Raw genomic sequence first — 27,287 nt, 5'->3', positions numbered from 1 at the left:
TTTCATCCCAAAAAATTTTATTACAAGAATTAAATTAACAACAATTGGTTGCCAGGGAACAGTGGAATGTTGGTCTTGCAATATTGCTATTCAACACAGACAAATTCCACAATGTCAAGACCTTACATTTCATCGTCAACATTGAACAAATAGAAATAATCAATCAAATATGCGAATAGTAGAAATTAAAGTGATTCCATAAACATTTAGATCAATCCACAGTCTTTGCATACCAGCCATGACAGAGATTCAACATGCATTTTTGTAGATCACATCTGCACAATGAAAATCAGATTTCAGGTTTTGCTCAAGTAAAAAATCATGTGAATCTACACGCTTGTCGTTCTGTTGTCAAGAATGAATACAGATCAACAAAACCCATCCATGCAATAAATTATTTCAAACTTTGTAAATGTGATTTACAAACCCACAATGAATGTCATCGCAGAGAAGAAATTGTTTTCGTTGAAAAACAAGAGAAAACACAAATGACGATCAAAAGGAGTCAACTGTACAGGCGAATGATTATACTGGAAAGATGAACTAAATGGCTATGTAGTGTGTATACAGTATGTGTTTGCCTGACTACAGTGTAACATAGGCACAGCAACCATTGATATAATCTGAAAGACTGCAGAAAGCTCCCCAATCCTCGTTCCAAGGTGTGAAATTTAACATTGTCCTAAAGTGCCACAGCAGAAGCTATGTGCTGTGATGCACTGTATTGCAGGTTTTATACAGTAGGTGGAGTATGCATGGTCATACTAATCGTTATAATCCTAGTTGCAGTCCATTAGGCAAACAGAACACTGAAATCCAAACCCAAAAAAACACCTCTTTCAATAGGGCAAAAAAGTGAGAGAGCAAACATCAGACCATCTTTCAATAAAACACTTGCGCTCATGAATACACAGCTGTGTACAGCCTTTAAAAGAGAACTTACCAAACAAATTATCCATTTATTCAAAAGCATAAAACATATTCCCTTTATAAAACACTTCACAATCATTTACCAAGGTCCAAACAATCCACTCTGAAACAGTATGTTGTAGTGTAATTAAATAGGATTTAAGTAACTTAAAACAAACAAATCATAAAATCACCCACTCAATGATACATTTATACTGTCATCCTCATCAATATATAAATTAACAGTCAAGTAACAGAGTTCACTCAAAGGAAATTACGTTTTCAGCACATTCACAGCTATGGTTGTGTAATGTGTGGAATTCGTTCGACCACTTGGTGGCGCCACAGAGCTTTAATAGAAACTGACAGTGGCAAGAGTAACAGTCATTGTACAGTTTTGGACTCCATATGAAATTTACAATAAAAGTGACTCAGGCTTATTTAGGATGATTTCCATTTCTATACACAGTCTGTAGTGATTTCCACTTAAAACACCTTACTGATATGAGCAATCATAAAACAAAGAATCCTTCATTTCTCACCTCCACATAAATCAAGAGATCTTTCTGATTCAATCAAGAGACTTACAGAGAAATGCTGATAAAGCATAAATCTGTTACCTTAACTATCTATGATTGGCTGTCTCACAGTTAACAATGGGCTATAACAGAGGGTCCATCAACATCTTAAACATTCACAGACTTTTGCCCACCCAGATAAACACACATACAGGACCCCTCAAACACAACTTCTCATCCTTACTTTAAGGCAAGAAGATTTGTCAAGGCAACATTCAATAGCAACATTGCATAGCTAAAGCAGAATTATCACACTCAAATAAACAGCATACATTTAATCCACCAGCCTTAAATTCAATTATTATATGTACATTTAACACACATTTAACCAAATTAGCATATATTACATATGAACCTATACATTAACCATTTCAGTTTGTACATATTACAAAATATTAACATGGGTGCCCTATTTTTTTGCAAATTAAGCAAGTCTATATAATATTACGAATTATGCCCTGTCATCCAATTAGGATCAATAGAAACAACAGAAGAGGGGGTGTTGATATGATGTCCTATTTAGCATGGGCTAAATAAAAAAAATCTTATTTACCTTATTTAAAATTGTATTTTATGTTTTCAGCACTCCATCTCAGTCTAGAGCTTGCTCTTATTTTCACCAGAATACCGAGTAATCTGTAAATTACGGTTCCCTGAATAAAAGATTAACACTTTATCACCATTTTAAGAAAACTAAACAATACCAGTTACAATGTGTTGTTGTGGAACCAATTTAGAAATGAGAACATAACAGCCCAGAACCAACAGCGCTGCTTTGAATAAAACCTATACACTCAAACCACAAAACTTCCTTTGCTAGGAAATGCAGTAATTTTCTTTTCAAAATAAAAAAGTAAAGAAGCAAAAATGAGGATTCGATAAAAGAAATTACACGTAGTGCATGTTGTGTTGGTGAGGGAGAGGAGACAAAACGGTCAAAAAATTATGTTTGTAATGTTCCACTTTGCGGACAAACTATGTCTCCAGTGAAACGACGGTTAAGATTCCAGCATCCTGCTACATGTTAACCACAATCAGATGTGCATTGTCTTCTAGTCATTATAAATGTGCTTTGTGTTTCAAACACTCCTCTTCAATCCGACTTTAAAGCTGTAAATGTCAGTTGCCTGTGTTCATCATTATTCACATCACCACACTTCACATCCAGGCCTCCTGGTCAAGGCTGGTCTCTGAAGAGTAAGCACACTCTCTAGAGCCCATAGCTGGAGATCGCTGCTGGGGTTGAATAAGGTCTGCAAACGCCTGGTGCAGAGCTTTGTGTGAAGGTTGGTGACTGTTTGAACGTGGGGACTGTGGTGGAGTCTGGAGGGGAGACGAATTGGAAGGAGACTGATAATGATTTCTGTATTGCACAGGTGTAGGAATGCGCGACGGGCTGTTCTCGGGTCTGTTGTCAGTTCGAGGTCTTATCCGTGGACGTAGCTTGAGCTTGTAGATAGAAGGCACCCTCTCCGCCTTCTTTTGACTCCGTTTGGCTCGAAGAACCACCGCACCATCGGCATCTCCATTAGGCAAGGGTAAAGGAGGTGTGCACGATCCCTCAGATGGAGATTCACTCAGGCTGAAACACATGGAAGAGCTCTCACTAGAGGAATCTTGGTAGGAACAGTCATCCGGAGGTGGTGGAGGAGAGGGAAATGACTCTGGTAGGTCACCATTTGGGTCTGCGCTATGGTCATATGGTAGATCGGGATGATGTTCGGTTTGTGGGACGTCTCCATCCACACCAGCCCAGTCCACCAGGTCCTGCTGGCTGTCCATTGGTAAACTCCCAGTGAGATTTTTGGGGTGGCACACAGACTGCGGGAGATCTCCTTCCTCTACGGAGCTGATGATGGCGGGAAGCTTGCGAAGAGCTCCACCTCGTCCGGCCCATCTCTCTCCCTCCAAGAGCCCACCATTGGGAAAGCCTCCCCGAATCTGATTGTGGAGGAGGGTGGGAGGATCCTCAAGTGCACAGGCCCGTGGGTTAGTCCGTTTAGACTCTCGTAAATCAGGAAGCACTCCTACCTTGCCTCCAACGTTGAGAGAAGATGTTGAAGAGTTCGATGAAGAATAGGCTGAGTCTGTAACATTAGCGTCACCTGTGGATATCGGAAGCAACCCTACACCCTGTTGGGCAACGGGAAGCGGAACAGACCCGATTTCCCTTCCAGCACTGGATGATTTGCTCTGCCCTGCCCTGGATTGCTGCGTATTGGCCAGAAACTCAGCCTCAAAGCTGCGATACAGGTCTTGCTCCCGTTGAGGGTCCAGACTTGGCAGAAGGTGCAAACTCAAAATGCCGCCATCACCCTGGCTCTCCTGCTGTTGGTGGTGGGGATTTACCCATGCTTTTTGTTCTCTTCCTGTGGATCGCGAATTGTGCATGTTTCGAGGGGAACGTGGTGTATGGTGAAGATTCGATCGTGGGGAAGAATGTGGAGAGCGCCGCCCTGCCTGTGAGACAGAGGGAAGCAGTTTGCGACTTCCGGAGGAAGGTGAGCGAGGAGCAGGGGGTTTTGGCATTACCATCACCTTCTTTCCAGGACTTCCGCTTACACTTCCTTTCACAGGTGAGTTAGATGCGGAGGCGGATGCCTGTCTTCTGGGCAAGCTTCCACTCATTCTTGAAGATGCTGGGGGCACGTGCTTGGGCCTCAGTTCCTCTCTCCGATCCATGGAGAGAGGCTGAGGGTCTCTGTGACGAGGAGATGATCCAGGACTCGACTCACCCAGACGGTTTCTGGGTGTCTTGCCCTGGCTGAGGGAGCGTGGAGCCTGGAGCCTCCTTGGACCCTCGGGTCCCAAGGATCTGCCTCTCTCAGGCGTGCGGGGTGTACGGTGTACCTCGGCTGAGGCCTGGGGTGGACTAGGTTTCAGTAAGGAGCCTGCCTGAGGTGCAGGACGCTCTCTGGAAGTACTGCGGGCGCGGGTCTGAGCCATTCTCACAGCTGCGATCTGCGTCCCTGGTGCAGGACGCTCAATAACATGCTTCCCTTCCTTGCGGTTCACCAGCAGCACCACCTCCTCTCTGTGAGCCTGCCGTGTACCCAGAGAGAAGCGACCTCCTCCTGTGCTACCTCCTCCACCTTTGGAGGAGGCTGTAGAGGAGTCGCTATCTCCAGAAAGCCTGCGAGTAATCTGAAGAAGGGAGTCCTTATTCCTATAAGAAAAAATAAATGAAGATAGTAAAACAAAGTCATGGTACTGACTCATTCTTATTTTTTTGATGTCAGTTTTTGTGTCGTTCACAGTATACGTACAGCTGAATTTGACAAAAATGTAAATTGCATGTAAATATATGCAAAATGCTTACATTAATAATAAATAAATAAATGTTACAATATTCAACAATTTCAGTGATCTCCGTGATTCTATTTAATATTTGTAGTCACTGAACTGTTTGCACAGAGAATCTGTGTAAAGCATGAAGTGAAGCATATGCAAAACTAACCGCAGTGGCCAAATCTGTGGGATTACACAACCATCAAAAAGTAAGAGGCATAAATCTTCAAAATACAGCATTCTTAATCCTAAAGTTAGTTTCAATAAACTAAGGCAAAAGGCATTACAAATATTCACAACTAAACATCATTGGAAATAATTCAAGATCCCAAAATATACGTTTGAACAGTGTACATTTTTAAATACTTCCCACAGGTATAAGAAGACATTTAAATTTCTTGACTATGTTCCACCTCCACAGTCTGGCCCTGTAATGTAACCTGAATAAACTTTCTGCTGACCCGTTTCCTCAGTGACAGACATGAGAGGTGAGATTATTCTAATCTCCAGTAATCCAGCCTGTCTCACCTGTGAATCCGGGAGTGCAAGTGTTAAAGTGTTTTGCTTTGACGCTTGGCCTGCATCTTCGGTCAGCCTGAGGAAACTGAGGCACACTGCCAAGATAAACCAGCAGGCTGTTCGTGGTGCAATTATACAATGGCGTACCCACAACACATTGCGACCATGCCCCAGATAGGAATCGTGAAACCTATTTTAAACCTTTAAACTTTTTTTTTTTTTGAGTTTTAGAGTAAATTGTGCTTAAATAATACTGCATTAATAAATGTTTTACAGTCATGCCAGTATTTTATATTCAGAACTAACAAATTGTGTATTTCTACATTTGGTCTAGAAATAAAGAATGACAGGAAATTTCTGAGCACGCTATCATTACAAGCATACAGTGTTCTTTTTGTAACATGCTATTTTTTATCTCTAACTCCAGGGGGAGTTATAAACTGAAGATAGACGTCAGGTCAATGTCACCTGGGATTAGTTTAAATCTGCTTGCAGTAATCTGTGTCTTCCCTGTGTGTGTGTGTGTGTGTGTGTGTGTGTGTGTGTGTGTGTGTGTGTGTGTGTGTGTGTGTGTGTGTGTGTGTGTGTGTGTGTGTGTGTGTGTGTGTGTGTGTGTGTGTGTGTGTGTGTGTGTGTGTGTGTGTGTGTGTGTGTGTGTGCGTGTGCGTGTGCGTGTGCATGTTTGTTTGTTTGTGTGCATGTATACAGTTGCCTTAAAATGCCGCTTGCAGTGCTATAATTTGTGTTGAGTTAACTAGGTCAGTATGAACAAATGGCAGACACCCTGAGGGATTCATAGAGAAATCCAACTGTGCAAACATATTAATGCATGTGTCACAGTCATAACACTACATGCTTCAGTTCATCCCATAAATAGACAATACATATCTGTACATATGGCAGTATAAAGTAAAACAATTTTATTACCATTTTTGTGTCTGAATTTTTATTTTTCAATAGCTTTAATTATTATTAAACTGAACCAAATATCCTTTCATTAAATACCATATGATTACAGTATGTATATTTAATATAATGTTAACACAGCTTCCCATTTTTGCCATCGACAGAATAATATATTAAATATATTTTTTATAATGTCATGATAATATATCTTTTAATGCCCTTTTAACTGCTTACTAAATAACTTAAATCGACATTTTCGTTTGTATTATAATTCAGTAAGGTACCTCTGACTCTGACTGTTTTTTGGGTACTTTTCTTTCTAGTTACTTTTCAAACAACTGCACATGCTCACTCATATGATCAATAAAACACAGGCTACATGCACACAAACACACTACCACGGCACACAGCCAAACACACCTACACTGACCTGAGAGGATTAAAGTGACGTGGTTCTGATCTGTCTCGCGGGGGTCGAGGCAGCAGCGCTGTGGGTCGCCCCGTGTCCATTTCCACAGGTACGACTGCATGATGCGACCTGCCAGGCCGTGATGGCGAGGAGTGTGCCGTAGAGCCCAAGGCAGGATCCAAGGAGCGTCTGTCAGCGGTTTTGTAGGGTGCTATGCCCTCATTGCGCCAGTGAGGTCCTGGGCTTGTGGAGCGTGAGGAGTGAGCGCTGGAGCTCTTGCTGTGAGGACCCTGGCCGCACGCTTTTGCCTGCTGATACCTGTGGGCTGAGGTCAAAGAAACGCATCAGAAGGCTCTTTTAAAGGGATAGCTCATCCAAAGATAGAATTTACTCACCCTCTTGTCGTTTCAAACCTGTTTGACTTTCTTCCGCAGAACACAAAAGAAGATATTTTGAAAAATGTTGGTACAGGTTTGAAATGACAAGATGGTGAGTAAATGATGACAGAATTTTCATTTTTGGGTGAACTATCCTTTAAACACTCAAAACAAAGATGAGGTCATTTTGATAATATTGCAGTACAATGTAATTTCCCAGTGTGGTTTCTCACTTAAACACCCACAAGGATACTTCTATTTGTGTCTTGTGTGTATTGTAACTTTAACAACACTTTACAACTCATTCTTTATCATCATTTTTGTCAAGGCCACAAACAAGACATTGAATTACGCAAGTTGTGTGGAGTGCTGAAATTAAGGAACTAATCCTTAGTAACCGATAAACACTAGAAACCTGCAGAACTTGAATGAATGGCACTGTTAAAAAGCAAACAAGGAAAAGTGAGAAACTATGTCAAGATTCCAAATAATCTTAAACTCAAAGACATGAAATGAGGCACAAAGTGTAAACTCACAGAAAGCAGCGCAGCGGCAAGGATCATGTTTATCGAGGTAATGCTCAAGCGTGTCCCAACCTCCACCCACACGTACCATCACATGAGTCCGTAACACCTACAGAGAGACAGAGGAATGATTTTCACACACAGTTGAAATAAAACTCATATGTACATAGATTAAATTCCATTTTATTTAGAGCTTTTCACAATGTGCATTTTGGCCAAGAAGGCTTGTTTTTCACAAAATATTCTCCATTAAGCTAACTAAGGTGACTGATTTTTAATGTCTAGAAAGACATATAGCTTTACATGAAAAATATACTGAAATAATATTATAGACTACTTCTCAAGATGTAAACACTGGTCCAGAAGTACTTCCGGTTTCATTCATTTATTTTATTTTTGAAATCTAACATATATAATTAAATCTTAAAAATATTTGTTTAACATTTTGATTTGATTATACATGCTTGTAATTGTTTTTCTGGACTAGCGTTGAATCAACGTTGTTTATGTTTTTCAAAGTGCAAACAGGATAAAATTTCAGGTTTGTGTGATTATTCAGCAGTTGCTGGGAGAAGCTTTTCCAAAATGCTTCTTGTAAGAGTCGATTAATTAAGTTTCACAGTATACAATTTTAATTTAGCATTTGTTATTCAATATTGACAAATATCAACGTTGTTCAAATGGCTGCTTAGTATAAGCAACAATAACAGTGATGCTTGTCTTAGCAAACAATTAGGGCTGTCAAACGCTTAATCATGATTAATCGCATCCAGAATAAAAGTTTGTGTTTACATAATATATGCTGGTGTTCTGTGCATATTCATTTTGTATTTATAAACACATACACATAAATGCATATATTTAAGAAAAATATAAAATATAACTATTAATAAACTTTTATTTACAATTTCAACTATTGGTAAATATAAATTTATACATCTAAAATTTATAGACAAGTATGTGTATGTTTTGTCTTTATAAATACAAAATTAATATGCACAGTACACAGATATATATTATGTAAACACAAACCTTTATTCTGGATGCGATTAATCGCGATTAATCATTTCACAGCCCTAATAATAATACAGGTGGGACAGCATGACCCTGTGTCCTTTACTGTTACGGAACAGAGCTGCCCACCAACACTTCCTCTATCCACCTCACGGCCTCCTTCATTAGCATAACAACGCACTAAAGAGTTGCAGAGAAAACAAAATGACATCAGGCACGACACACACACTCCCCTATTCAAGGCCTTCTCAGCTGGTATCCAGAGAGAGGGGAATGTATGAGAATTAGCATAAAAACACTCCTTCCTTTGCTCTCAGCCTGTTCCTTCGGTTCTTTATAGTGAACAGAAAGAAAAGGAGAAAGGAGGCTCGCTTTCATTCCTTTATCAAACCTTGAGTTAGAAAAATAATTTCTCTCGTCAACAGTGTATTTTGAACTTGAAGCAGTGAAGCTCTTTAGCATCGCTAAGCTCCACCTGCTGAGCACATGCTAAGAAATAACCATGTGATGAGTGTCTGTGTGCCTTTGCCATGAAAAGAGCACATCTGTGAGTCGGCACAATGCCCATCTCCGCAAATTTACACAAGGTCGCGTTTTAACAAAGGCCGAAACATAAACAGAACACACCTTACACTTCACTGTAAATATTTGTTGGGCTGTGTTGATAATGTGTAAACATCTAAATGTAAGTGCAGAAAGATACGCTAAGTAGCTATTAGCTCAAAAGGTTGACAGAGCAAACAGAACAATGTTTTGATAGCGCCACAGAGCTGCGGTGTTTACACTTTACTGGTATTCATTATACAGTCGTCTCCGTATTTTAAACCAGGATCAAACTACACACTTTAGCTTTCAAAAGCACATGGGAGTCAGATGTGAAGTTACCACAGCAACAGGCAGAAATATGATGAAACTGTAATTACAATAAACAATGTTAATCTCTCCCTAGCCAACGGCTCTATCACTGGGGGATATAGTGTTTGTTGTAGTTTGCAAACGTTAAAATGATGGCACAAGAGCTTTGGAATGAGACGACCACCCATAATATGCCACTTTTTGTCTCTTTTAAGGTTGGCGTGTAAAGGGCCTCTGCTTCACCATAAACTGTGCATCTAGGGATCATTGTGCTGGTGAAGAATGATGGGATGATGGTTCTATATATAATCTTTAACACACTAAATAAAAGGGCTCCATCGTACAGCACCGCCTAAGTTGGACACACAAAACCACAAAAGCACACACACACAAACCACAGGGAAGGAACCATTAGGCACGGGAAAAACTGAGAACTAATCAAGACAGATGGAGACAGAGAGAAAAAGAAGGATATAGGGTTGCAGTTATATTATCCATGTGGAGAAATAGACTGAGTGGAGTTAATTGATTTAGCCCTGCTGCACTGGAGGATGATAAAATTCCTTTGAAAAACGAAGGCCCAAAAACATATTAAACCAAGTATAGACGCATACATACAGTGCACGTAAACATGCAATCATGCAAACACAAACACGTGAAGCTAGGGAGCTAGGTAGAGGACAGGAAATGACACAATTTTCTATTTCTGTCTTCAGTATGGGTGGGTGTGGGTGCTTTAAGAAGCAGTTGGATAACATACTGACTCTTGTATAGGTCAGCCTGGAAACTGTGTAAACACCATTCAGACCTCAAGATGACTTATTATGAAGCTATAATTATTATAGCCTGGCCTCTATTCTGGGTGCACGATACAGCAGCACAAAATCAACGGTATACAGCAGCATTCTCTATATGTGACGTGTGTTTGTGCTCCTTTTGCAGTAAAATACATAGAGAAGCAAGAATGAAGCTGACATAGCAGATGGTACTTTAACATTAAAGGGGTCAAATGGTGCGAATACGTGTTTTTCTGTGTCTTTGGTGTGTTATAAGTTGCCCATGCATGTATTAGACACATAAAATTGCAAAAATGAGTGTGGGAACAAAAGATGCATTCTAAAAGCCAATGCTCACCCAGACCTGCCTGAAACGCCTCGTGTAACCACACCCCCACAGATCTACGTCAGTTCGTGGTCTGATTTGACTAAGACCGCCCAAATGTATACGCAAGTAAGGTGAGCGTACCTGTCAGCACAATTGCTTTGGAACTTTGGAAGGCGCTACATTTCCGTCACACGCTTGCAGTATTCGACCAATCACTACGCACTGGTTAACTGGCCAATCATAGCACACCTCGCTTTTCAGAGCGATGAGCTTTGTAAAAAATCAGCGCGTTTCAGAGAGGCGGGGCAAAGAGGAGATACAAACATGCACGGTATGTGGAAAATACTGCGTTTTTGAACCTTAAATCCTGTATACACATTGCATTACATCTAAAACAAACGATAATATTCATTTTAGCCGTGTCATATGACCCCTTTAAAAATATCATGTACTTTAGAGTTAAGCAATAAAGTAATATTTCCTTCTTTGGGCAGAGCGGACATGAAGTGAATAACTGAGTGAGAGAGATTAAGATTGAAAGTGAAGATGTACCCTGATGAAGATGAGTGCACTGGAGTCGCCCACTTTGTACTTCCCTTCAGAGACTTTGGTCATGGGGAATTGTGATGGACAGGAGCACTGGCCCAGAATCTCCCGCACCTATAACACACAATATGGATGCATATTAAACACAAACCATATGAACATTAGTGCAACTGATATTAAAAAACTTGAAGTAAAAATAATCTCCAAAAACATATCACTGCCTATTCTTTATGAGACTATATCTCAGATCTCAGCATAGACCAAGGATTTCCTAACTTTTTTTTTTTACATACATGCAGAGTGGTAACAGAAGAGATATATACAAATATAGAGAACACACAAAAACAGAAAACATGGTACTAGAATACATGGCATTATTGCACTTTTCACAATATGACTTAACTGAAATTGGCAAAACCACACTTAAAGGTCCAGTGTGTAATCTTTGGGATGATCTATTGATAGAAATGCAATATAATACATAGCTATGTCTTCAGAGGTGTATAAAGAGCTTACACAATAAAGCAACATGTTTTTATTACCTTAGAATAAGCTATTTCTACTATCTACGGTCCCCTTGCATGTAATTCACCATGTTCTGTCAGCCGTCGTAGTGTTTCGGAAGGGAGGGGTGGAGTGAGCGGTTGGTTGCAACTCACAACCTTGCCGCTAGATATTACTGACTGGACCTTTAAGATATTAGTCATTTATATATAAAGTCATTTATTAGACAAAAAAAAAATGTTTGTGTGTGTCATTCACCGCAACAACCAAATGACTTTCCGCAACCCACCAGTAGGTCCCACCCCAGTTTGCAAACCTCTATATAGACTAAGTAGGTTCAGATTCACAAACAGAAAACATATATTTTTCCATATGGGAAATGAGCCCATACTCATATATGATACTGTTGCTGAAGTCACTCATAACGTGCCATTGTTTAGCACCTAGTTGTTTATCAGCTCTTTGCAGACTACGAATGACATTTAGTCACACTCGACATGTTCCACTGAGTGCTCAGCAGCACCTGAACAGAAGCAGTTTCCTGCAAGAAACAGTGAGTCATATCCCTCACCTTCCTTCAACTTAAGAGCATGAGGCAGCGAAGGAAGCAGAGAGCGTGTATGTGCGTGTGACTTTTATGGGATCGCATAGTCTGTATATTATTGACTCTTGAGGTCCTGAGGTGACTCACTCCAATTCCTGTCACACCTTAATTGAATCACACCTATATAAAATAAATGGTCTCTCTTTAAAGCTAACATACAACAAAGCTAACATTGACTATGATGCGTCAGAACTTGACGAAGTTTGGAACTTATCCAAAGATTGACTCATATACTGTACACATGTGCAATCTTCATGAGATGTAATTATGGATGTGAAAAAGAATAATGTAGCAGTACAGTGGGGTGCATGTGTCGGACCTACAGAAGCTGAGCGGCCAGGCTGGGTGTGGTGAACATGAACTTGCCCAGGCTCTCTGAAATTCTCTCTCATGTTGTTGCTTTCCTTAAAAAGACTCTTAAATGAGTGTGGCCACATGACAACCACCAGGAAAGAAAGAACTCCAGAATCAAAATCACAGGAAACGAACAGCAATGTTAAGACAAAAACTCCCTCTATTCCAAAATGTATCATCTCTGACACACATTTTGTACTTAACACACATCTCCACCCTTTCAAAGGAGACTGAAAAGAGGATGAATATGACACAGACACTAAGTCAGCAAAATGTGCAAGAATTACTCACCAATAAACATCATTGACAATGTCTGAATCTCACATAACAAATCCGTCTCACATTTCACATTAAATCAAGGAAATATATTTTGCATAAATAAAACAACCTTTAGCACCATAGTGACTTTTTGCATGTTGACAATACATTACAATAAGTAAAACTGGAATTCAATTCCTGTTTGTGGAACATTCTGCCTGTACGGTTTCTTTGTTCTTACACTGTCTGGATACTGCTTTATGGGAAACTGAGCTGAATTTCCACAGCTGGGAGAGACGGCAGACTGCGGTTGGCACAGTGGAGACCATCTGATTGACTGTTGAAACTGTAGTTTAATGCTCTATGAATATCCATGAACAAATTGATTTTTTTCATATAATTGGCCTGTTTAGAAGTTTAGATGGCTAAAGATGGAATATTCTGTCATTTGACATACTCTGTCTATTTAGGCAGCATGTGTCTGACAGTTACCACAAAACAAGAAAGAGCTATTACAGAGTCTGTCCCCTAATCTCTCTCTTCTCATACTTTCTGTAGCTCTGTCGCTCTAAAGTAATCAGTTTGTGTGTGTGTGTGTGTGTGTGCGTGTGTGTGTGCGTGTGTGTGTGTGTGCGTGTGTGTGTGTGTGTGCGTGCGTGTGTGGACGACTTGAAACCCAGTCATCACCTTAAACATTTTCTGTGCCGATGATGCAGGACCAAATGTAAGTTTAAAAGTCAGTCATTAAAAACCCATATTGATCAACCACTGTGACTGTTCTAAATATCGTGGGAGATGACATACTGTCTACTTTACATTCTCATTAGCCAAAGTTTTATTTGCAATTAAAATAATTTTAAGTTTTTGAGAAATTATAGAATAATGCATTGTTAATATAATACAATATTGCAAAATATTGAATATAAAGGCATAGTTCACCCGAAAATGAAAATTCTGTCATTATTTACTTGCCATTTCATACCTGTATAACAGAACAGAAAAGAAGATATTCTGAAAAATGTGTGTAACGGAACAACCCATTCGCCTGCATTGGCATTGTGTTGATAGAATAAAAGCAAATGGGTACTGCTGTTGTTCGATTACCAACAGTCTATCACTTATATAGACTTATCACTTACATATATTGCATTACATATTTCCAGTATATTCCCTTACGAAAATTAACCATGGTTTTTTGTGGTACAAGTGTAGTAACCATGGTTTTTTGGTGCAATGATTACTTGGGGCAAAACCATGATTTTACTACAATTACCACCATTTACTATGGTTTTTTACAAAAACATGGTTTTCAAATCATGGTTATTTTGTGATAACCATTGTTTTACTACAGTAACCATACTTTTTAACTGTAGTAAAACCATGGTACATTTTCGTAAGGGTTCCCATATCTTTTTTTTTTGGTAAGGGTTGAATATTCTAGTAACAGGATAAATGGACTTCAGGGAGCAAAATTGCTGTCACAAAGGTATGGAACATTGAGATCTTGTTCCATTATAAGGTTAATCGAGTCCAAGCTTTGTAATGCACTGTAGCAGAACCAAAACAGACGACTCTCTGTAACGTTCTCACAACCTTTCTTTGTTGATATTAGATGAGGCACCTCCCTGTCCAAATGCTGTGAAGCCGTTATTTAAATGTATGCCACACAAGTACTATCCCTTCACATGTCATATATGCAAACAGAGAAGAAACAATGAGATCTGCCTGTGTCAGAGTGAGCGCAGAAAAACGAGAAAATGTTGACATTAGGAGTGAACAAAAAGAATATTACCAAAATATGAAACACCTTTATCAAAAAGGTGTAGTTTAATATACTAAGACATATTGACATTTATGTTACATAAGACTTGACAATGACAGCCCAAAAACCACTGCATGTAGACCTCATCTTTGTTTGTTTTGGCTAAGACTACCATCAGACCATCCCGAGTGCTGTTATCTGTCCAGCTTTGCCTGAGAGTTCGTCTGCAGGGAATGCTCCGATTATCACGCCGCTTCCTTTAAAGTTAACAACAGCGGCACTGTGGGGCCATGAGCGACAGCATCAAAGATACAGTAAGGGTGCGGTTAGCCTGGAGACCCGGACGAGGAAATGGAGCATCTGAGAGATAGTGAGCTGTATCTGGGTCTCTGATAACTGCAGGGTACCTATTACACGCACATACATGTCTGGCTTTGTGCTGACCTACCAACTGAGGGAAAGGGAGAGAAGGACCCTTCTGGCTAGATATAATGCCTTGAGTGTGGATTGTTTTGGAGTTGCTGAATCGTTTCTCAGTAATCGCGTGACGGAGCGTCTCAGGAGAGTTGTGTGTTAATAGACGCCCTGAAATAAATGGGAGTGCAATAAAGTGCTAGACTTGTATGTAGATGTACAAAAGCAGACAAACATTGTATAGTTACAAAATATTACCATTTTTACTCTTAAAACGGTGGTGTTCTCTTAAAGGCGGGGTGTCCGATTGCTCTTAGCCGTTGTTGATGTTCAAATCACCAAAACAAACACACCCCTACCCCCATCTTTTGCTTTCGACAGCGCTCAGCTAATGTCCGTCCTGTGCACTGTGCACCTTACTGCTGATTGGCTACAAGGTTGTTTTGGTACTCGGCCCTACTCAGTTGTCTAAAGCGTAATTCGGAAATCGGTTACCCCGCCTTTAATACCTTTTTTCTACCTTTAAAGACAAAAAAAAAGAAAATTCTTTTATCATTTATTCACCCTCATGCCATTCTAAACCTGTGACTTTCTTCTGCAGAACACAAACGATAATTTAGTAACCAAACAACATTGGACCCCACTGACTTCCATTGTATGGACACAAAACCACTGAGACATTACTCAAAATATCTTCTTTTGCGTTCCACAGAACACTCATCAACAGGTTTTGAGTGACATGAGGGTGAATAAATGATGATAGATTTTTTTTGTGTGTTAAATATGGTGTGAAAAAGTGTTGGCCCCCTTCCTGATTGCATATTTTTTTGCATGTTTGTCACACTTAGGGGCGGTTTCCCGGACAATGCTTATGACTAGTCTTAGACTAAAGTAAATGTTAGAGCTGTCTACACTGAAAACAGTTAGCAGTGACATATCTTAAAATACATCAGTAGCATTGTTTTGTCTCAAAATGCACACAAGTCATGTTTTTTGTAAGGTATGTTTGTAAAAACTACTTAAATGTCCTAATTTGACTAAGGCTTAGTCCTGGTTTAAGATAATCCCTGTCCGGGAAACCGCCCCTTAATGTTTCAGATCATCAACCAAAGTTAAATATTAGTCAAAGATAACACAAGTAAACACAACATGCAGTTTTTAAATGAAGGTTTTTATTATTAAGGGAAAACAAAATCCAAAACTACATGGACCTGTGTGAAAAAGTGTTTGACCCCCCCTGTTAAAACATAATTTAACTGTGGTTTATCACACCTGAGTTAAATTTCTCTAGCCACACCCAGGCCTGATGACTGCCACACCTGTTCGCAATCAAGAAATCACTTAAATAGGACCTGCCTGACAAAGTGAAGCAGACTAAAAGATCCTCAAAAGCCTGCCGCCGTGGGAGTTCCGGTGGACTTCGAGGGCTTTGAGCGAAGCCCCGCCCATACTCCCACCACTGAGGGTGAGCTGCTAGATGCCTCTGGACTGTTTGACTGGGATAATGAGAGACTTTTGGTTGCTCCCTTCCCCGCTGGTCCTGTCCAGCATTTCTGCGTCCCCACCGGTCCTGTCCGGCCCTCCCTCAGCAGCCAATTTCCCCTCACCAGTCCCCAGGGAGCTCTCGCCCTCCCTCCCTCTGCCTACTCTGCCTCTTCTGCCTCTGTCAGCCAGAGAGTCAACCCTGGAGATGTTGGCGACCGGTGACCTCTCAGCTCATCCTCAGCGTGTCAGCGCCGTAGGGTCGGATGAGCCTCTGGGTCTCCAGCTGCCAACTACCCCTGAAGGACAGTATCCCATGTCTCCACCCTCAGCTGTAGAGACCCAGACTCCACCTCGGTCCTCTGACCCTGCGGCTTCACCTTGGCTCCTACCTCCCTCGCCTTCGCCGTGGCCCGTCAGCCCTCCAGCTTCACCAGGTTTCCTCGTCCCTCCGGCTCTGCCTTGGTCAGTCATCGACCATCCGTCGCCTCGGGGCTCCTCTCCTTCTGCTACGCCTCGTCTCTCCGCTCCTTCAGCTCTGTCAGGCTCTTCCTTCCCTCCAGCTCCGCCTTCGTCTTCGGTCGCTCTGGCTTCGCCGCGGTCTTCCGGATCCCTACCTCTGCCTCGGTCGCCTGGGCCATCAGCTTCGTCTCGTCCCTCCGGAGCCTCGGTGTCACCCAGGCTCTCCGTCAGCGTGGCTCCACCCTGGACTCTTCCTTCATCGTCTCCATCGCTCATCCCCAGGTCTCCAGCATGGCTCCTCCCTCCATCGACTCTGTCCTGGGGCCTCCTCCTGGTTGGTCTCTGGGTCCTCCTGATCATCCTACACTGCACTCTGCACTGCCTTCTCCCTCTTTTGTCACCTCTCCAACCCTATGGACTAACCCCTGCCACCTTCCCTTTGTCTACTCCCGTCTACCTCCTGAGTTGTAAGTTGTTTCATGATAACCGTATCTCTGACTGCTCTATGGATGTTACCTGTTCTTAGTTCCCGTGGATGTTTACCTGTTCTGTGTACATTAGATGTTTCTCAAGTTACCCTTTTGACTCTATAAACCGGATTTGATCTACCTTTGGTGTTTATAGTGTCTGTCATCAGTGTGTGACGTTACACGACATTGCCATATCTAAGACACTTGCAAGACTGACATTCCCAAATGAAGTACAGTACTTAAAATACTTTAAAAAATCAGATCAGCACAGAAATTTCCATTGCCCATAAACACAGAGAAATAACCAGACAAACCAGCTGCTCAGACTGATTAGGAAATGCAGTATGTTGCGAGATAAACCTGAGATAAATGGTCTCTTTCAAGCCGTCAATGACAGGTCAATGACAACTAAGCCAACATGTCGGGATCATTTCCGTCAAATAAATCACACTGTAAACTTTGATTGTTGAAGTTTGAAAGGTTAAACTCCAGTGAGGAGACAAGAAAGGCTTGTCGTGGCTTGTGCTCAAGGGCAGAGCAAAATATGTGTCCTGTCAAAGAGCAAAGAAAGAAAGCTCTTAGGATTTCTCATTAAACCACAAGACTATCACAGGGCGCTTTTGTTTGTGGCCTTGATGAACAAGCCAAAGGGAGATGCACTGAGTTATAAACTTATGTAAATACCATCAGGTGACCTTCTGCTAGAAATATACAGTGCTGTAAAATTCACATGACTTTATTTGCTCCAAGTATATTATCACTCCAGCTGTAAGAACCTAAAAATTGGGACGAAATTGAGATTTAAATGAAACAAAACTCCACTGGGTCTGCTGAGCATGAAGGAACTTTTGAGCCATGTAATTTTCCTCTGCAACATTGACAGAGACGAACTGCACTGCAATAAATCACTTCAAACGTCTAACGTCACAATTCACATAAATATTTTAAGCAATGATAAAAGTATCTTGCATCATTAAACACAATCATTCATCCCTTATAGAATAAATAACACAGTCAATCCATAATATTTATTAACTTCAATGAAGTATTTTCTGTTTTTTTCTATCGTTCGCCCCACAACATGTACATATTTCACAACATACATAGGCCTACATGACTATCATATTTAATTGAATATATCCTGCCCCAGAGTTCGATTTGGCTTCACTGGTTTTCAGTTAATGTTCACTACAATTAAGTTTTTTGCTTTGACAAAACAGCTAAAAGCATCATCAATGACTTTTATCATACGTTTTTTTCCATTTCAAATGCCCAGGGGAGGAAGGTGGGTGGATGCAGTTGACTATGTATAAACTAGAAGCGGTTAAAGCCTTGACCTCTATTAGGCGGCCAGGAAAACTATATTAAGAAAATTAAAACACAGAAAATGTTTAATTACATTCCTGATGAAAAGCACTGCAGTGTATTGTTGAGAGATCGCATCAGTGATACTAAAGCTTACCGTGGTACTCAAAGATCACCATGGTATTATTGTGGTAAATGTCCAAAAGCATGGTTTATTTTGGTGTGGGTTGTGTGGCAGTAATATAAAAACATCATGCTTTTGGGTCAGTCAGACACATTGCGCATGTTGTGATTCCTGAGCATTAGAGCTATCAAACGATTAATTGCGATTAATCGCATCCAGAATAAAAGTTTGTGTTTACATAATATATGTCTGTGTACTGTGCATATATTAATTTTGTATTTATAAACACAAACACACACACACACACACATAGTAAATATTTCCTAAATATGTATACATTTACCAATAATTATATACATAAATGTTTATTAATTTAATTTATTTTATTTCTTAAATATATGCATGTCTATGTATTTGTTTGTAAATACAAAATTAATATGCACAGTACACAGACATTAGGGCTGCTCGATTATGACAAAAATTAATCACGGTTATTTTGGCCAATATTGAGATCCCGATTTTTTAACACCATTACTCATGAACTTTTAAAACAACAGAAAAATGTAAAAACTTGGCTTTTAAACTTTGAATTCAACTGAAAAATAAATGTAAAGAAATAGCAGAGCTGAACCACTGTGAAGGAGGGGGGTGCGCTGTGGATTTATACCACAAGAAAAGAGAGGATCCTTGCTAAATGGAATGCGGCACAATAATCGTTTTACCTCGATTATTTTGTTTTTGTAATTGTTGAAGGCCAAAATTGACGATTACGATTGTTTTCGATTAATTGCACAGCCCTAACAGACATCTATGTAAACACAAACTTTTATTCTGGATGCGATTAATTGCGAATAATCGTTTGACAGCTCTACTGCTCAGGAATCACAACATGCATGCATTGCACACAATAATTTAACACACGTGCAAGCACGCAAACAAAAGCTGAGCACAAACAAGTGTTTCTATGACCCGCTCCACTAGTTCACAGCTAAATAAGAAAGAGAGTGAGAGCGAGACATTCGCCGGCAGGAGCCTCAGCTTGTGTGAGGCTGACGGAGCACAAACTGCCATGGCCTACTTTTCCTGTCTCTCTTTCGCTGTCTCTCTCTCGTGTCAAATCCATTAGAGGCGGGTCTATCGGGCCGTACAGTACATGCACCTCTGGCATGTGGCCTTTTTTCTCTTTTACATGTACTGAAGCATGATGTTCACTGAGCATCACATCACCCCGGCTGCCCTTTATTCTCAATCCATCTCCTCTGTTTTATTCTGTCCTCTTTTCACCCCTATATTCCATCTGTTCTTATTCTTTTTTATTTGACCTCTCATTCACACATCTCTGGTGTTTTAGATTTTCCTCTGTTCTCTTTTCTCCTTCTGCAAAGCTTTCTGTTTTCTTGGGCTCCACCCCTCTATCTGATATCTCACTCCCACTGTCGTCCTTCATTTCACCTCTAGTACCTCACGGCAATGTGCTCCTCTCTCACTGTCATCTTCATGTTTCTTTTAGCGTTTTGGAGTTTGCAGTTAAATGCTTGGGTGTTTTAGGTAGTTACCAGGATGTTGTTAAGTGGTTGCTAAAGTTTTCCGAGTCAAAGGTCTTGAACATTACACCTCTCGATAAGACACGTGATTTGCCCAGAGCACAAAGCAAAGAGAACCCTCGTTGCACTGCACCATCCGTCTGAGTATCCCCTGTGACGTCTAACAAAGGATGTTCTCACCGCCCTTGAGCTCAGGGCAGAGACTGTGAATTATCTGCCCAGCCTGGATGTCTCCCTCATATTTAACTTAATTCAAATGAGTAATCTCTTTATACAGTGCAGTTTTAAATTTGATCTTGCTTTCAATTTTATTTTTCATTCATTTTTGTACTACTGATATTTTATTTCACTTTGTAAATATGAAGTATTTGCACTGGTGTTATTGTTATTTACAACGCATACACATCACTGGACACAGCCTTTGATGCAAATGCTTTGGCAATATAAATGTACTGATTTTGCCAATAAAGCTGAATGAAAACTAAACGTGTGTATGTGTGTACATGCATTGTGATTACGTGTGTGTGTGTGTCAAAAGGAGAGAATATTGAGGTTGTACATTATTGACAAAGCCATGAAGCAGAATGCCAAGGCCTCGGGGTGTGTAGAGCGAGAGAGCGAGCGAGAGAGAGAGAGGGGGGGGGGGGCTATTGGATGGAATTATACAGATGATAGTAAGGCATCTTTCTGGTCATTTGCTTTAAAGTCATTTCTTTGTATACTTTCTGACAAGACAGTGTGTTTGTTTATACAAGCATGTGAAACCATCCATCAGTCCTACCATTGATCTTAAAGGGATAGCTCACCAAAAAAATTAAATAATTTACTCACCCTCCAAACCAAAGCCATTCCAAATCTGTATGACTTTCTTTCTTTTGCAGAACACATTAGAAGATATTTTGAAGAACATTGGTAACCAAACAACATTGGCCCCCATTGACTTCCATTAAATGGACACAAAACGACTTGTGAAACATTTCGCAAAGTATCCTCTTTTGTGTTCCACAGAAAAAGAAAGTCATAGAGGTTTTAAACTAAATTAGGCTGAATAAATGACGACAGAATTTTTAGGGAGTAAATAACTTCACAGAAAACCTTATTGGCACTAGTTAGTGCTACTTGTCAAGCATCTTTATTACTTTTTATTATCTGGGTTTAAAGCAAATGGCTGATAATAAATATAAAACTTGAAACTGCACCGTCTGTGCTACGGGCATAAATAGAGATCATGTAACATGTCAGATGTGTTACTTTTTGTAGTGAACAGATGTAATACAGTGAATAAAGCATTTCTATTTAAAGTTTTCTGTGTAGCCTTCTTTCTAAGTGTGTGCGACGCAACTTATGACTGCAACAAAACAAGACATGTGTCATCAACTGAAGTTACAAAAACAACGTTTTCACTCAACGTTATGTTGGGTTACAGAGTGTTTGAGTGACTACATGGAAAAATCAGCCAGAGCTGCTCTTGAATTTTTGTGACTAGACACTTTTATTAAGAGTAAGAACAGGCTGTACTAAGTAACATTAACACAGAGGGAAGCAGCGCATCTGTCTCCCCCCACACTGTCTAACAGTGGAAAACCCCAGTCAAGCCATCTGAGATTAGTAGAGCATTAGAGGGAGAGGTATAGTTCTGTTACTAAGAAAATAAAGCGAGGAACTGTTTCTGTAATACAAATACACTCATTTTCCAGACACTTCTGCTTTTCCTCATACAGCGTGTATATGAGTTTTCACTAGATTTATAAACCAGCTGGGGAAGTAGTAGGATGTATAGAAACCGATGCCTCTGTTTGTGGGTGTGTCTGTGGCTACATGTGAGAGAGAGACGTTAATGAAAGGTGAAGATCAGGCAAAACTACCTTTCATATTTCTCAGGGATGAACAGGATTACCAGCACTAAATCCAGCCACATCTACAAAGTCCTTCATCCTGTTTCCATGGAAATCTCTTAACCAAATATAAGATCCAAAGGAAATAATCCTCATGGTCATCATTTTACTTAACAGCCATGCATCCTCACATCAGTAGGGACTCTGATGACCAAGCTAAAAACCAACAAGCTAAATCCGTGAGATCGGTCCAGATGCCTGGATTACACTGTGCGTTCACATGGTTGATATTGTTCTATTGAAAAGCCAAATAAAGCTTCTGGCATCATAGGAATCTGAATCACTACAAAATTTTGGTGAATAAAATGTAATGTAAATGTAAGAGCATCAGAGACGACAACTTTTATTGTGTAACATTGAAAAGTCAAGTCACTGACAGAATTATGCTAAATTAAATAAAGAAAACACAGTGTATGATTGTACACAGACCGTCTTTCAGCATTGTGACATCAATTACAAGCACAATGTTTACAACCATTATATTCATTCATATTTTGTCTAGTACTGAATTGTCACAATCTAAAATGTTTTATTATATTATACAGAAGGGGAAGTCTGAATGCACATGTGCAGAGTATGTATTTGTCATGCAGGTGTTGCACCACAGATTTCTAAACTATGGCAACAAAGTCAGGGGTAAATGAGTCAAAACAATGTTTCGTATCAACTTGTCTGAGACCAAAGGCTTTGAGGAAGCTTATAATTAAACAGGGCATGTAATCTATATAAAAGAAGACAGCTGGATAGATCAATTTCACTGAGTGCTGAACTATGATCGGATGTCTGTTATTGAATCCACCCTGACTAAAAAGTACAAAACCAGTTGCTCTGCATGGCCACATGGCTGGTGAGATACGATGACAAGCAGCTGTGTAAGACACAAGGTCATCCATAAAAAGGACAAATCCAAACTCTCCGATGTGCCCGACACCCGATAAATCACGGACTGTACAATTTAGTATCACTTACAGTAACAACTTGTATTAATACAGGGCATGAAATTGTGATGTAACAGCACCTGACGGGCGCTGTTTTCTTCACCCTGCCTGAAAAAAGGTGCAAATATCAAATAAAAAAGACACATATCGTGGCTGAGTGCTCATTCTGTGATGGAGCAAAATTAGATCAAAAACACCTCAATTTAATATGCCAGCACTTTGATCTTTGGCAAGATATATCTGTCGACGGCTTGAAGTGATGAAATTATCAACTGTTGTTGATAAGGGGTCACTTAATGGTGTGAAGAGAGGGACTTTCAGAGGGAAATTCTGGTTGGACATTCCCTACAACAGGGCATGCAGTAACTGGGACACAGTCAAATTATCAGTCAAATTATGTCCCGGTGCACCAGTGCTTTGGATGTTGAGAACTTTCCCCTGTTGTTTCCCAGAGCATTTTGATATCAACACATTTGATTAGAGAGATATCTCAGCAAGTTATTTTTTTCCGCTGACTGTGACAAAACAGCTAAATTACATAACCTACAACCTTCAAATTGTGAGGTGACAACAAAAATAGAAACTTTTTGAGAGGACATCTTGATTTTTTCACTTTTTAAAACCCTAGCAACTGTTCTAATATGCAGTATGCATCGGGTATTCAAATGCAACAAGTTCTGAATCCGCTATTAAACCTTCTGAGATCGAAAAATGACAAGATGGCTTGTAACGAAGCTGTTATTATAAACCTATAAGCAGGTTGACAGATGTCAACTGTTAACTCACCAGCTCGTCCAAGTTGCGCATATCCAGCAGAACCCTCTTTTGCTGCTGTTGCCAGCGGGCCACCAGCTCTGGATCGGGCTCGCCAATGCTCTCCTTCCGACTAAACGTCCTGTTCGGCGGGCTCGACTCCCCCAGCGACTCCGGCAGGTTCTCCTGGTCCCGTATCTCCTCCTCGATCTCCTCCTCAAGTTGAATCAACATGGGTGCCAGCATGCCGAATTTGGCCCCCCGGCGCGCCACTTCCAGCAGACAGAGCACGAAGTTCTTCTCGTTGCACCTCTCCACCAAGTCGTTGGTCTCGAACATGAGGACATCTTTGATCCAAAGCTCCAGCCTGCACCAGGCGATGAAGTTGGACACGTTGTCTCTGGCCAAAAAGGACCCGGGTATGACGTTCCTGGACTGGAACACCACATCCTTGCTGGGAATCCGCAACGACCGCGCCGCGTCCGGATAGTTCTCCTTGAATTCCTGGGCGCGCCGGTTCACGTTGTTGGCGTGCCGGCAGAGCGCGCAACCGGTCTCGAGACCCTCCATAAAAGTGTCCGCCGTGATGTCCAGATCGTACAGCGCGTTCAGCCATTCGGCCAAATCCTCCTTCATAGCATACAGGTATTCCTCGCTGGATTTGAACGGCCTGATGCTTTTGGAAGCGGCCGACTGGATGTTGCTCTGTTCAGCCATATTACCAAAAAACGTGTATCAGTAAAGGCACGAAATATCAGATCGTCTCACACAGAAATCCCCATAAACCGCGCCGAGGATGGCAAAATAGCAGTGCGGCCATCACATCACGACCTGCGGTGTAAAATCCTACAGCGCCCTGCGCAGGCTCTCATTCGCGATGATGCAGCTGTGGGATTCCGCGATGGATTCCGGATGTCTGTTAGATACCCGCCTCTTTCAATGAGCACATAGCGATTACTCATTCCCCATGGAAGAGCAGAAAGAAACAGAGCTATGAAAATCATGAGACAGCGCGACGAGACATTATCCTAAACGAAGCGTATGTCGGATCCGTATTGGTTAACAAATCTCCGCAACGCCTCGTTTACTCATTCGTTCGCACCAATTACGTGCCGAAAGTGGACGCATGGCCGAATCGGTTCGGCAGACAGTCGGCGATTTTGTCTTCTGGGGCGCTTTAAAAATAACGTTCGTCATTTGGACATGATCCGTCCTGTGCGCCGCCTCCTGCCCAACGCGTCGAGCTGCAGTGGCTTATACATGCAGTTATTCATCTCATTAGAGGCTCAGCGGCAACTTTATCCCTACGCATCCATTTGAGTTAAATTGCACATTGAGCCTTGTGTACCAACGAGCAAACGTTTATATTTGCATCAGATATCCAAATAAGGCAACCGTCAGTTGAGCGAAATACAAACGAGCGTTGCTTCATGCTTATCGTCGATCTACAATTTGCATGCATTGATGGGAAGAGTAAACACTGGTAGTGTCATGATCGCTTCATGCTTGTAAACAAAATCAATCGGGGTCAATCATGTAAAATTCGATCACGTGATATTTGTTTGCAACTCTGTGTTCAAATCAGCTCAAGCGACTTTTAAGAGCGACGCGAGATAAGCAAAGCAAATACAGTAACTGTGATGTAATTAATGAAACTCCCCATGAAACCTTTGGCGCGGACGTGCATTGGGTCAGTTTAAACGGGTTATTGAATAGGTTTAATGGCATTTACTTGACGGTATCTAGAGCTTAAAGTACAACTTCATTCCTCACACAAATAAAGAGTCAGGGGCCGTATCTCAATGTTGAAAACACTGAAAATTCATTTAAAGTGATTCACTCGAATCACGTTAATATGGCTATCCGCTCTGTTTTTGTTTGGCTTCAGACACGTTTAGGAAGGAACCCTCACATGACTCTGCCAATGGTGTTGGACTGTTGGTCATCAGCAAATGAAAGGAGCCATTCTGAATAGGCGGACAAAAGACCGAGACGAAGACATCATCGTGATGTTAATCAGCCTTCGTTCGTGTCCTTTTAACAATTAGTTCAATAGCTGTAGAACAAAGGAATGTCTGTCTTCAGAAAGTCAACTCTTAATAAAATAACTTAATTGCATGCTGTGAAGGAGAAGACACAAGAATGTGCGCAGATTCATATTTGATAGTAGAGTCAAATAATTCATGTTAAATCATTTGTGAATGTATATATCTTGATGTAAATGCATCATAAATGGCCCTAATGTGGAAGATTAAAGTGTCCATCTTGTTTCCCTTCCCATGTGCTGTATTATTTTAAGGGTCATTTCTGCAATACTCCAGTCAAGCTAACTGCAGTTTTAAATAACTCCCACTTTCCACAGCAGGTCAGCTGTAAGACACAGATGTCTTTCCTGGATTGTGAAGTTTTCATTACAAGGACCCATGTCCTCTTTTTTTGTGTGTGTGTCTAACATTAGCTTCTACTAAGAACATAAATGGGAATGGAATCTTTCCCTCCCTTTCTTTACTTCCTGCTCGTGTTGTTTAATGTTGGGCAGCATGCTCCGTCAATAGCTAAACCCAGACCACTGCAGTGTGCCATTATTTCGACAGCAGCTGAGCAGCCAAAGGGAGGCCCTTGTTTTCATTTGAAAAGAGTTAGACAGAGGGGAGGACACACAGCAAGTGAAGGAATGAGATCAGCTCTTGAGAACACACGCACACGGTTCGTTTAACAGTTCCACAGCAAGTGAGGGTTTGGCACTAAACCGTCCATTAAAAAGTTAGAGGCGTCAATCATCATTTTACCATTCTGGACGATGAAAGGTTTTATGACATTGAATTGCCAGGCTCCAACCTTTGCGTGATTTAATTTCACAACAGTGAAAACCTCAACTTTGCATTTTGTTCAATTTGATTTGGATCGAACTTCCGATGGATTTTGTAGAAAATCTCCAAAGCAGGTACAAGTACCATCCTGTCAGCTCTTGCCAACACCTCAATTAACAACAGCAATGATCTTTCTGTACATAAGCCAGATCCAATAAAATGTAGAAAACAGATCCACACTTTGAACAAGACTTCTTTGAATAACATCAATCTTATTCAAAGCCCCTCTCACACACATCATTAATCTACGCAGATGATTTTGATTGTACAACTAGGTAAAGTTTGTTAATACAATAAAGGCCATTCAATAGTGATTAAAATATGAATTTTGGTAAACCCACATCATGCTCATAAAGAGTGTTCAGAGGCTTTGTCATGCTGAGATCACAGCTGGCAACAAAAGCCAAGACACCTCAACTGTTCTTTCATGCACATGGCACAAACATCACGTGTGAAACAAAAACGCGACACCTAACGGCCAAAGTTTGAAACGCACCATTCATTCAATTGGTTGTAACA

The 27,287-nt window shown here is 40.8% G+C and overlaps 1 protein-coding gene across 1 annotated transcript; it reads right to left on the bottom strand.

Annotated features, from left to right (window-relative positions):
- gas2l1 (growth arrest-specific 2 like 1) lies at nucleotides 1-25,325 on the bottom strand. The gene is made up of 5 exons (XM_057362184.1): nucleotides 23,932-25,325; nucleotides 11,036-11,143; nucleotides 7,523-7,619; nucleotides 6,631-6,934; nucleotides 1-4,653 (listed from the first exon to the last, which is right to left on the bottom strand). Exons 1-5 carry the CDS (start codon nucleotides 24,613-24,615, stop codon nucleotides 2,646-2,648), a joined length of 3,201 nt encoding a protein of 1,066 aa, XP_057218167.1. The 5' UTR covers nucleotides 24,616-25,325; the 3' UTR covers nucleotides 1-2,645.
- Between the last annotated feature and the right edge of the window lie 1,962 nt (nucleotides 25,326-27,287).

This window comes from Triplophysa rosa, linkage group LG2, assembly GCF_024868665.1.
Source record: "Triplophysa rosa linkage group LG2, Trosa_1v2, whole genome shotgun sequence".
Lineage (NCBI taxonomy): Eukaryota > Metazoa > Chordata > Actinopteri > Cypriniformes > Nemacheilidae > Triplophysa > Triplophysa rosa.
This window is presented reverse-complemented; position numbering and strand designations above follow the sequence as displayed.

Bases quoted from the DNA above. Each gene is read 5' to 3' on its own strand.
- gas2l1 (XM_057362184.1), bottom strand. From the start codon at position 24,615: ATGGCTGAACAGAGCAACATCCAGTCGGCCGCTTCCAAAAGCATCAGG. The intron at 11,144-23,931 runs GTGAGTTAACAG...TGTGTGTTATAG, and splicing joins TGCGCAACTTGGACGAGCTG to GTGCGGGAGATTCTGGGCCA. The intron at 7,620-11,035 runs GTACATCTTCAC...GTCTCTCTGTAG, and splicing joins GTGCACTCATCTTCATCAGG to GTGTTACGGACTCATGTGAT.